This window comes from Urocitellus parryii, chromosome 3, assembly GCF_045843805.1.
Source record: "Urocitellus parryii isolate mUroPar1 chromosome 3, mUroPar1.hap1, whole genome shotgun sequence".
NCBI lineage: Eukaryota > Metazoa > Chordata > Mammalia > Rodentia > Sciuridae > Urocitellus > Urocitellus parryii.
Genome location: NC_135533.1, coordinates 163763879 through 163776738, shown reverse-complemented (window position 1 = coordinate 163776738; position 12860 = coordinate 163763879). Strand labels below are relative to the sequence as shown.

The following is a 12860-nucleotide window of genomic DNA, read 5'->3' as shown; positions in this document are numbered from 1 at the left end:
CTACCTTTTCCTGGCTCCACATCATTTCCATGCATGTGATTCTTGACTTTTGACAAATATTCTCTGTAGGGTGATGATGGGATTCTCTAATTTTTCCCCCACTTCTTTTCACATTTAAATTTGTTCATTCTGATCTCTCAGGTATCTGAACCATCATTAACATAAAACTCAGATCAGTTGGCAGTTTTTTTTTCCCCCTTGTCTGTTTGACAGTAAGATTTGTTGATTCACAAGAGGGGGAGTAGTCATGGGGGTGGGTATAATAGGGCTGAGATAGGCAAACAGCCAGACCAGTAAACAAAGAGCCACTTGGGAAAATTTTTGGATTGAAAGTATAGAAGGTCCCCAGCTTTAGTGGTCCAGTGATTGAACACCAAGCTCAAGGCAGTTGGCAGCATATGAAATTATGCATATTTTGAAAGTATGCAGAGAAAATGGGTCAAGATTTTTGTTACTAGATTTAGAAAAGCATGCATGGGTATAAGAAACTTTTTTAAAGTGTAGTAATTATAGATGGTATAAGGGAAATAAAACATGGAGAAAGACTGCTATTTATAGAAATATTTTAACTTTAAAACCCTGTAATTCTAGCAAAGCTTAAAACTGTAGGTTTTATGATTAATCATGTAAAATTTTTAATATACCTGTGGATAGCAGTGTCACTTTAAAAGCATTTGGGAAAATTAGGGTGTGAGTAATTTACATTTTAGCAGGTTAGATTTGTAAATTCCATCTTCTCCAGTTCTGGCAGTTGCCTTTCAAATAGAAGGATTAATTTACACTGGCCGGGACGCCTTGTATGACCATATTAGATGAAATTAGACTCCACCCCCTGTTTTCTGTTGATCTGCCAGGACCTTTGTAATTCAAGTGCTTTTTACAGTAGTAGCAAATGTTACATAAGCCCAAACATGGAGCATATTTGGAGTTGGTGGGCAGCCCCGAATCATGATGCAGATCTGCGGTAGCGAGTGTGCAGTGAGGCACGGCCCAGTTCTGTGAATGGAAGGTAACAGGACGCCTCCCCAGTGCAGCCCTTCCTCTGCGCAGGAGCTGAAAGCTCCGCTGGGTAAGTTTGCCGAGGCAGTTTTCTGAGGCTGGACTTGGCGCAGGGCCCAGTCCTGGAGGAGTGTGTGGAAGGTGGGTTAGGTCTTCACTAACACGACACAGGGCCGCAGAGGGCCTCCTGGTGTGTGCAGGCCCCGAGGGCTGCACTGCTAAGTGGTGGCGGGAGGGAGTTCTGCAGAGCCAGGAGATCAGAGTGGGTAATCGCAGCAAGAGGGATTAGCTGCTGCAAGCTGTCCACAGGAGCCATTCTGAAATGTCATTTGAGCGATCTGGCCAAAGTTCAAACGCAGACAAAGTCGAGTTTGCTATTAACTCCAACAAAATGCTGAGGTTTGCACCCAACGGTTCCCGTATCTCAAAACAGGGAGAGCATTGGTTACAGTGCCCTCTTTAAAAAAAAAAAAAAAAAATGGAGGAACGTTGTAACACGCTTTAATGCGTTAACTTTTTTTTTTTTTCCCTTTTTCTAATCTTACTTGTGGTGAGTGAGGTTTCATGACAGGCAGTTCACAGTTTCCTGTAGAATGTGTTTGAAAGCTGTTTTGTCAGATACTTCAAATCCACAGCAAAGTTTCAAACAGAACACTGTGTCAAGAGGAAGAACAACTTCAAAATACAAACAGTCACCCTGGGAAGTCATTCAGTAACTTAAATTGAGTGTATAAAAATTTAATTATGCACTGACTGCCAGAAAAGACTTTTTTTCCGTTGTGGTGTTAAGGTAGCCAGCAGAGCTGAACTGGTTCTTCCCTACCTCTTGCCTGTCTTTACGCAGGAAGTGAGGGGACAACCGAGTTCTTGAATTTTCACTGGATTCAAATTTCATGGCTTCTGCAGTAATCAGCTGGACTGGATGGTTTTAATTGAGGTTGAGACTTTATTCCCAGTTGTAGGATTGAAACTACAAATAGATCTCACACCTTCAGCCAGATTGCTATTGTTGATGATTTTTTTCTAAAAACTCTTGTCAGGAAGTTTTGGTTTTGCTGTTTCTGGTTTCATTTTTGCATATCACTTCTGGTGTTTTATTTGTTCACAGCCCCAGCCTGAAGGTGGAGCAGATACTGTTTCTCTCTTCAGAAAAAGAAAAAGTAAACTGTGTTGCAAACTCATTGAAAACATAGGTGTAGTTAAGTAGCTAATGATTCATTCTTTCCTTACTATGGAATGCTTAAGCATAAGTCTCTCGGGCTTTGTGAGCTTTCTGTGACTGCCGTGTTTGGGATCTTCCAGATGTGCCTCCTTTCATCCAGAATAAGTTAAATGGAAAGGGTACAAACTAGGGGAGTCAGCTGTGGAGATGGTGACTGAGCACAGCGCTTCAACAGACAGTGCTGTCTTTCCTTTGCACCTTGGAGTTGCTGCTTTTCCTTGACCTGGGAAGATGGGACTCCTTGTTGGGATTTCTACACAGAAGTTTATTTAACAAACAAACAAAACCAAGAAAACTCTAATTTTGAGTTTTATTAGATTGATTTTTTTTTATTCTGTTACTCCCTGCATGTGTAAAAGTTGGGAGTGGTAAAAGCAGTTTGTTTTTTAATTCTCTTTTTGCATTTTGATGATAGCTCTGTTGAATGAAAAAAACTGTGACCCAGACCCAAAATGGGACCACAGAGATGCTTATGTAAAAATGGAATATGATTCATGCTTGAATTGCACATGGTATAGCAATGTTGTGTTGTTGAATTTTTGAGGCACTTTTTCCTTTAAAAGATAAAGGACTAAATCAGGAGATCAAGCATAGCCAAAGAGTGATGGATTTTTAGGGTTCTCCCCCCCCTTCTTCACATGTGATTCCTGAGGACTAGAAACATTGCAAGTGCATGGCAGTGTGGGAGGGAGAGAGAGGTGGCTCTTTCAAATGACGTGCATCACCTGGTGAGGTCATGTTTGTTTCAGGCAGGGTGATTTGTTGCTGTTCTGTGTCATTGTCATTTGGGTAACACTGTGCTTCCTGAGGACAGCAGGGAGAAGTCCTCCTGGCTGTTAGCAAAGTACAAGTGTCAGCCAGCTTCTGCATGGCCTGGTGTCTGTACTCAGAATCTGTGACTCCAGGACCACAGAGGTGGCATGAGAAGTTGGGTGGCTGTGTTTTGTTCAGAGCAGTGGCAGCTCTCCCCCACCCCCAAAAGTAAGTGTGTGTGTGTGTGTGTGTGTGTGTGTGTGTGAGAGAGAGAGAGAGAGAGAGAGAGAGAGAGAGAGAGAAGGGAGAGGATGCAGATGATAGCCCCGTGCAGGTCTGCCCTGCACCATGAGCGGGATTGCGGGAGTTTAGGAAGGGCGCCCTGCAGGAAACCAGCTGGCTACTAGACAGCCCAGTTTTCCTTGGGACGAGCCATCTTCTGGCAGCGATTCTGCCGAAGAGGTGCTGCCCCGACAGCCAGCGTGGTCAACTGTTACAACCCTTCTTTGTCTCTGCCCTTCCATCCCTGTCAGAGAAGCCCTTGGATGCCTTTGAAAGGGCTTTTACAAATGCTTGCAAAGAGCTACAAGTTAGGCAGGCAGAGGAGGAATACCCCCCAGATATGCAGTAAGGTTTTTCATATTTCTCACATACTTGAAAGTGGAGTTCAGAAAGAACAAGTCCTCTTGGGAAGAATTCCTGGCAAGAAGATTATTTGAAGTTGCCATATTTCTGCTCCTTTCTTAGCAACATTATTTACAGTCTGTTCACGCCTGGCCCTTCCCCCACTGGAGTGGAGTCTTTCTCCCTTGTAATCTGCCCTTTGTGATCTGTCCCTTTCATGCAGCCTGTGTGAATGGGTGTGCTGCAGTGCCGCCCAGCCCAGAGCCGGGAAATGCCAAGAGACCCCAATACTTCAGTGGGGCCTTTATTTCCGTCATAAAGCACTGACTTGAAGGGCTTGATAATTTGATTATAGACCTTTAGCGAAAAGTTGTTTCAAGTGGCCCAAGTGCTGTAAATGACTCTCTCCTGCACTTTCCTCTTACGTTTTAATTTAAAAGCACCTCTGCATCGGGGAAGGACAAGTGCATTTGGCAGAGGTAGCAGAGGGAGACTCATTTGTTAGGGCAGCCAGTGCTGAAATCGTCCTTTTCAGTGGAGCCTCTCTAGTGGAAGTGATGCCGAGTGCTTTGTGGTGAAGGCTCTTTTCTCAGTGTTTTCAGTGCCTTTCGTAACCCTCCTCGGCCAGTGGTGCTGCCTTCTGCTGGCCCCACTCTTGGCTAATTGTCCTTTGAGGCGCTGCATGGCAGAGGTCAGCTCTGGATTCCCCAACTCCAGATGTACATGTCCCTGGGACAGTCCTGCCCATGTGCTTCCTTTTCAGCAATTAGGCAATACCTGGCTGTCTCTAGAGTAGTCTAGTCAAGTGCCTGGAGAACCCAGAGGAAAGGGATCAAAGGAAAAGCAGATGTGGAGTTAAGAAGAGCCTCTGACAACCAAGAATGCAGGAGGGCTGTGTTGCTGGTCTGGCACACTAGTGCTGCTGCTTGAGAGTCAGAACGTGTGCAGGGAGAGCTGGCAGTGACCAAAGTAGCTAGAAGCTGTTCATTGCTTCATGTCCCTGTCTGGGCTCATGGTATGACTTTAAGTGTTATACCAAGGATCTTTTAATAGTTATTGGGAAGATACATATGTTATCTCCTTCATGGGGCCCAGAGTCAGTGTTTCACAGATATCATTGCTCAGACCAGTACTAAATTGGCGTCTACTCAGCCACTATATTTACTTAGCAAATTGGGTAAATAACAGTCCAGATTTTAAGTTGATATTGCTAAAAGCTCTGAATAATAATTCAGTTGTGAATGACAAAAGTTAGCACAAATCGATGTGTAAAAAGAAGTGCTGGAAATTATATAAATAGAAGAAGGGTCTTGATTTGTCATCTCTTCCAGGTCCTGATCTAGATGTTTCTAAGTAGTCATTCTCCCATGAGAGACACATGATGCTAATTGACACCTCACAAGTTTGGCAGCCTGAAACAGAAGCATGACAGACAGTTGTGTTGATCGGGAGCTGTATGATAGCATATTGCAGTTATTTTTCATCTTGGACATAAACAATTTGATTCCTTCACCTTAATAAATGATCCCAAGTTTCTGAACTGAGTTTTTGATAAGCACATTGTGACTTGGTAGGCCTGACCAAACAAACAGTCTGTGCGTATTTACCTGTGTTTTGCATTTTATAGCCATGAAAGCTTGATTATCGAAAGTCTTTGCTTTACATTGGAGTGATTGTGGGGTGTTTTGGGAATGGGGCTGTCAGAGACTGCATGAAATTATACATTCTTTGAGGCATAAATTGTCATTTTTCCTAAAGCCTTTCTGTATAGAGTGCACACTGTTTAAACCTACCTGACTGAATCTATCCCAAGGTATGAATTTCATTCAAAGAAAATTGTGGGTTATAAGAATTGTTACTTTGATAATCTGCCTAAGATTTCTACCCTTGGATCCACAAACTAAATTGGAGACTTGATCCTTACCTTGTTGCATTCTAAACCTGCAGTCTGCTCATCCTTCCCTTCATACTAGGGATTGAACCCTGGGGCTCTCCCACCCAGCCCTTTTTAATTTTTATTTTGAGATGGTCCTCCTAAGTTATCCAGGCTGGCCTCAAAAATAAAATCCTCTTGCCTCACTTTTCCGAATAAGTGGGATTACAGGCATGCGCCACCATGCTCTGACTGCCTGCAGTTCTTCCTGAATGTTTCCTGAGCTCTGTCAGGAAAATAAGCTGACTTCCAATTTAAGTTAATTTAAGCTAAAATTAATTTTTTTTTTAAACAGCATTGGGGATTGAATCCCCGGGGGCACTCTACCACTGAGCTATATCCCTAGCCCCACTCCCTTTTATTTAAGGCAAAGTCTACCAAGTTGCTCAGACTGGCCTTGAATTTGTAACTTTTGATCCTCCCGCCTCAGGCTCCCAAGTCACTGGGATTAGAGGCGTGTACCACACACCTAGTTTGATTATCCTTTTTGTTTAGTGAGAGTTCATTTATTATAAAACAGATGCTAAAAGTTGTTCCCCTGAGCTCCGAGAAGAGCTTAGTATAGCGTTTCCAATTTACAGTGATTCAGTTTAGGATTTTTCAGATTTACAGTGGTGTGAAGGCAATGTATATTCAGTAAAACCACACTTCAGATTTTTAATTTTGATTTTTTTCCCCCCTCTGGGCTGGAAATGTGTGATTTCATACTATCAGAGATGCTGGGCAGCACAGGATCCACAGTTTCTAATCAGTGGCTTGGTGATCAAGGGAAAATGACCGCTCTCCTGCAGTGTTCTGTAGGTGCATTAATGTGGTTTTTGACTTATGTTTTCAATTTATTGTGGGTAAATTATTGTGAAGTAATCCCATTGTAAGTCGAGGAACATCTGTATCTTTCTGGAATGACATAAAAATATATAAACAAAACCCTTACCACACTGGAGAAAAGTGAACTTGGAATAGAGTGGGTTTGGTTTGCTCTGATGTGTGTCCTGCCTGCTTTAGTAATCAGGAGGAATGACAAGTATTTTTATGTCTAAAGGAATGGAGTGTACCTAGTATCAACTGGAGGAACTCTGGGCCTCTGTAGCAGTCCCTGCTGTGATCCCAGTACCTCCTCCCCAGTAGCCCTGTGAGGTAGGCTTGGCAGGTGTGGACACTGCCTGGAGTCAGGCGGCTGTTTGAGTCACCCAGGCAGAGCAGATATTTGGCTCACGTCTCCACCTCCAAAGTTCTTGTCTTTTTCAGTGAGCTTAAATAATTTTTTTAAATTAACTATTTTTCTTTTTCTTTGGATTCTACTCAGCTATTTAGTAGCACAGCTCATCTCAAGACTATCCCCAACACACTGAGCTTCTTCTGGGAAGGCAACAGTGAACAGATTGGAAGTGTGCGTGATTATGTTGGTTGTGGCATCCTGCTTAACCCTAGAGAACAGGTATATGCTGTCCATGGTCCTTTGCAGAACATGCTCCTCTGAGAAGCACTGGGGGTTGAACCCCCGGGGCACTCTAAGTAAGATAATTCTTTTTGGCCCAGCCAAAAGGCAGCCCTAGTTGTTATTTTCTATCAAAATTCATTCTTCAAACCATCTTGGCTACTTCAGAAACCAGAAACCAAAAAATGCTAAATTGGTGGACACTCATAGTTGATCTTTAGAATAGAGACTTCCTAAATGGAAAGATGAAATCCACAATTTGGATTTCCCTCAGATTTTGGATCCCACCTCAATTATAGCAACAAATTGTCATCCATGAGCTTGTATGTTCAGCCTGTGTGGACTTCAGCAATTAACCTTCGTTTGCCGAGCACCTCGGAAGAAGAGCTTCCTACTGATCTGTGCCCCAGCTTTTACCTTTACTCTCCCTCTGTTGGCCCTGGACCATATATATGGCTTTCTAATACCCAGCACCGTCTAAGAACAGGCGGACCTACTGTGCTGGAGTCGGTCAGCCTTGGAAGTGCTCCCAGCTCTGCCTCTTATCTAGCTGGATGACTCTGAGCCATTGACTCAGTCCTTGAAAGCCTTAGCTTCCTCATCTGGAAAGTGGGAATGATAACAGTGCCTACTTTGTTAGAAGGCTGGTCAGGGCTGAGTGAGCTAATCCCTGGAAATCCCATCACAGGGCACCTGGCACATCGTATCTACTCGGTAAACAGTGGCAACAGCTGCCACTTTTACTGTTGTTGAAGGTGAGATTTCTCATCAGTTTAGATTATAAAAGAACAGCAAAAGGTTTAATAAGATACAAGAAAAGCTCTCAGAGTAAAAAGAGTTCTGTGGGTTTTCTTATCCATTAGCCCTGCCGCGTGATGCCCACCAAGATGGGATAGAAATACCATGCTCATGAATGATAGAGAAGTGTGTTCTGCAAAGGACCATGGACAGCATATACCTGTTCTCTAGGGTTAAGCAGGATGCCACAACTAACATAATCATTCTCTTTCTCACTATCATGCATGTGCACGCTGTGTGTGTGTGTGTGTGTGTGTGTGTGTGTGTGTGTGTGTGTGTAGACTCTGTGGCAGGGGGCGGGAGGGTACTGGGAACTGAACCCAGCGCTTCGCACATGCTAGGCAAGAAGTGCACTAAGCCACATCCCCATAGCATCTTATTTTATATTTTGAGACAGGGTCTCAGTAAGTTGCTCAACCTGGCCTTGACCTCTGTGATCCTCTTGCCTCAGTTTCCCAAGTGGCTGTCATTATAGGTGTATGCCACCACACCCAGCAAAATTTCTCTTTTTTATAAAGTATGTATTTGATAATCGTGTCAGCTATGGCCATTTTAGAAATATCAAATAATACATGAAAGTTTTTTTTTTTTAATAGACCTATAAGCCTGGGAAGTAGCCAGTTTTAAAAAAGTTTGACACATATCTAGGTTTTTTCCTAAGCATGAATGATAAGTGTTTGAAGTTACAATTTGCTTTGACTCCTTTTTTAAGTTTGTGCCCTGGTTTTAACAGTTGTGCATTATGAATTATTTTTGGTTGTTTTCAAAGCAATATTTACGACATGAAAAGATCTAATTGTTTGCTTTGAACTTCATTTGGCTTATACCTACCTGGGTGTTAATACTAACGATTAAAAAAAAAATACCTCAGCGTGAATTCAGAATAAGAAACTCGGTATTGTTGGTTGCTTTCCATTTTGGAAGACCTACAGAGCGCTCCCCTCCCCTCCCCTGCCCTTGCCTTCAGGCTCGCTGCTCTGTGTGTTCAGGCCACCAGGGGGCGCTGGCTCAGGCTTCCCCCCTCCTCTCCCCCCTCCTCTCCCCCCTCCTCTCCCCCTCCCCTCCCCCTCCCCTCCCCCTCCCCTCCCCCCTCCTCTCTCCTTCCATCTGCCCACCCTGTCCCCCAGGTCTACTTACCTCTACGTGGCCCCCTCAAGCTGGCACGTGGCTCGCTCTGCCTGCGCCCGCCTGGCTATGGCCTGCCCGTCTGAGTCCCTTGCTGGAGCGTTGGCAGCGCCCTCCCCACTCAGGACAGTGTGCTTCCTCTGGGCCACTGCCAGACCCAGAGAGAGGAGCGCTTTGATGGCGCAGCCCGGACTGCTCGGCAAACCACACTCCAGCCATGCTCAGCATCTGTCCACCACTTTGTCCCCTGAATGTAGGCTCCCCAACCCTACCGTAAGTCGCCTATTTCTCATTTGATCTCAGAATAAACTTTTTTAAAGCTGTAAGCCCAGTTTAAAATCTTAAGAAAAATAAATATCCATACTGAAAGGATAAAGGGAGTCCAACTCAACCGTAATTAAATTTGGTTTTTCTCCTTTGCTCTCTTGTGAGGAGAAAGCCAGATTCTGTCCTTTTCAGAGCAATTTACCAGTTTGTGTTGTGAAGGAACAACTTAATTCAGTAGCATGACAAGGATTTGAGCCGGCACTTCTCAGCCGTAATCTCAGCTACACACACACACACACACACACACACACACACACAGCCTGTTTTAAGTTTTAGTGAATGAAATGTTCACATGATCTTGGTTTTTAAATAGCTTTCATTTTTGTTGAAGTAGGAATTACAGGGTTTTTTTTTTTTAATTGATACATCAACAGACTTAACATTAGGAAGCTTTGAGTCTGGATTTTCTAATGCTGAATCCCATACTAAGATTTAATAGGCAAGGAAAGAAGATGTGAACTAAAGAAAATGGAGGCAGGGAATAAGCTCATTGGATTAGACAAAGAGGAATGAAGGTAAGGGAGGGGCATGGGACTAGGACAGAAAATAGAATGAATGGGACAGAACTTTCCCATGTTCCTATATGAACACACGACCAGTGAAACTCCACACCATGTCCAACCACAAGAATGGGAAGTTAGACTTCATGTATGAATATATATATATAGTACGTCAAAATGCACTCTACTATTATGGAATCTAAAAAGAACAAATAAAAAATGTAATAGTATAAATAAAAGTTAAAATTTCTTTTAATAGCAAAATAAATAGATAGATAGATAGATAGATAGATAGATAATGGGGAGAGTGGCCCCTGATGGGAATAGAAAATTGAAAGGACAAGCCTACAGTTGCAGTCAGTTCTGCTATAACACAACATGCATTCCTTAAAACTTACTGCACTGTGCAAAATTGTGCAATAAAAACCACATGAGTCTTATTGGGAAAAATGGGGTTATGGCACAACACTCAAAAACTTCATCAGTGACACATGCAGAAAAAAAAAGAGGAACATAATGAAAATGGTAGCACAGTCTTACATATAGTAAATAGTCCAAAATACATGAATACTCGGATAAATGTGGCAGTGGACCTTGAAGAAAGAGCCTTGGCATTTGCCTGTGGAGTGGCCTGGGCAGGGTTGCCACTCCTGGTAGTAGAGGGAGGTTGTGTGAGACTGGACGGAGAGTTGGGACAGCAGCTGTTCATTGTGAACTGAGATCCATGGTGGGTGTTTGCGGTATGTGCACTGTGTGTCCTGTGTGGCTCCATCAGGCAGGTGTCGTTTCTGCATTGCCCAGTGTTTCTTGCAGACAAAAACAAATGCAAGATTTTGTGGTGGTCAGCTTGTTCCTTAATATTTCAATGGCTTTGCCTTCTTAAAACAAGCATGATAGGCGAAGCTGTTTCTGAATTTTATTTAAATATATTTATATATTTTAAATATTTATTTTATAGTTGGACACAATATCTTTATTTCACTCATTTATTTTTTTATGTGGTGCTGAGGATTGAACCCAGGGTCCCGCGCTTGCAAGACGAGCACTCAACCACTGAGCCACAACCCCAGCCCCTCAAGAATATATTAGTACTGTGCTTAAGAGGCTGAGGCAGGAGGATTGAAAATTCAAAGCCAGCCTCTTAGCAACTTAGTGAGGCCCTCAGCAACTCAGTGAGAGACCCTGTTTCTAAATACAATATAAGATAGGGCTGAGATACCTAACCTTCTGAGCATCTTAATTAGCCACACAGCACAGGGTTCCTTCCTGTCATGATCAGGCTCATGGGGAGCTGTGGCTTTCTGGAACTGCCCAATGTCATCCTGACTGTATTATATCACGAGCCTAAGAAAAGGTGACAGTTCACAATTCCAAGTTTTCCTGAATGTATATCACTTCTGCACAACCATAGAGTTGAAATATTATAAAATCAAACCATCGCAAATTAAGGAGTGTGTGCCCACTTGCCCAGAGACACCTGAGATCTCTGATACCCACAGAATAAAACTTCTAAGCCCAGCGTTCTAGCTTACAGTGGGTGGGAGGTATCCACCTCTTTATGCCACAGACAGTATTGTCCCAAGGGAACAGTACTCAGGTTGCTTTTTGTGGGTTACCATGGGTAAATATTAAATTTTAATATTTATTTTAGTGTTTATCAGAAAAACATAGCAAGCTTGTTAAGCCTGTCGTTTCATGGAGATCTTGCTTTGAGGAACAGCTCTCAGCTGAAGGTGGTGGTGCTCTGCTTTACTCTGGAGCCCATCTGGAATGATAGGAGTTGGGTTCAAGTGGTCTGGGGCAGAGGGGCACTAACTGGTGACCAGATGGTGGGGCCAGGACTGTGAACCATATTGAAGTCCTGTATGTAGAACTGTCTGGTCCAAGACACCAAGAATGCCTCTATTAGAGACAGAATTAGACCAAAGAAGAGGGAAGTATAGCATTGAAAATAAATCTGAGTAAAACAAATAGTATTTTATATGCCTTTGCTGAGGGTGGGAGAACGGTTTGCAGGGGATGGTGGTGTGGAAAGCACTCATTAAGGACACATGGTGGCAGCCCTCGTATGTAGTGCCATGTGCCAGGGGTTCCACCAGCCGTGGTCAATGGTTCTCGAGACATCAGCCTCATCCAGGTGAGTCTTCCAACCCTGGCTGCACAGCAGAGTCACCAGGGGAAGCTTGCCCAGGTCCAGATGCCCAGGCCACATCCCAAACCAATTAAGTCACCATCCTCAAGGGAGGGTTGCAGGCGAGTTCCTGGGGTCATTCCAGGGTAAGAACCACTGTCAGGGCCATTTGGAAATCACTTCTTTTTTGCAGTCTTACAGCTCAGTCTGTCCTGGGCAGGGGCAGGTGGCAAAGCTATAAGCACATGTTTACAATCGAGGCAGACGAATGCTGAAGCGTGGAAGTAGGTTCCGTGCATTTTGGAATCATAGAAAAAAGAAAGACTAGATTTAAAACAGACAAAGAGAAACACACTTCAGATGCCAAATTTGGAAAAGTAATTCCCCACAGTCGCTTTAGTTTTTCCTTCCTTACACTCCTTCACCTGGTGGGCACAGCAAGAGGCCTTTATGCATCACTATCAACTTACCCTTTGTAACTAGAGGATAGCCTTTCTGTGGTCGAGTGGGCTAATTTGAATTTGTCTGTAGATAGTATCTGTCTGTCCTGGTGAGGAGCAGGCACTAGAAACCTCATAAAGCATTGTTAAACTGTCCTAACAAGAGTAAGACTCACTGAGAGGTTCTGGGCTACTAAAAGATGGGCTTTGGAAACAAGCCATTTAAATGCTGCTTGGAGTCATTGATTCTAACGTGCTCCATGTTTCAGGTACTCACAGAATGGAATTCCCCTTTGCGATAAGTCAGGGTTGGGTCACAGACATTTGAAAGCTGGAGTTAAGCAAGTGTGTGATTTTAATTTACAAGTTTAATCTAAGGCTTCCACCAAGCAGCCGTTGCAGGGGTCTCAAGTAGATGAATTTACCAAATAGTTAATTAATTAAATAGGTTTTCAATAGTAACATTTTTCAACATCTCTTGATTTATATTAAATTGCCATACTCAGAAAAAAATTGATTCTCCCGTGGGTACATTTATTCTCAGTTAAACTTTTGTAGTCTGTTCTTAAC

General features: G+C 43.3%; 1 protein-coding gene across 4 annotated transcripts in view; it reads left to right on the top strand.

Annotated features, from left to right (window-relative positions):
- Atxn7 (ataxin 7) overlaps positions 1 to 12860 on the top strand; it is a 131409-nt gene that overhangs the window by 99583 nt on the left and 18966 nt on the right. The window contains exon 1 of one of the 4 annotated variants that reach the window (XM_026397851.2): positions 982 to 1069. The exons of the other annotated variants lie outside the window; for them this stretch is intronic. Within the exon in view, the coding sequence (XP_026253636.1) occupies positions 1003 to 1069 (67 nt within the window). The 5' untranslated portion in view covers positions 982 to 1002. Of the gene's footprint in view, positions 1 to 981; positions 1070 to 12860 lie in introns of those variants that run through there. 4 annotated transcript variants of the gene reach the window in all.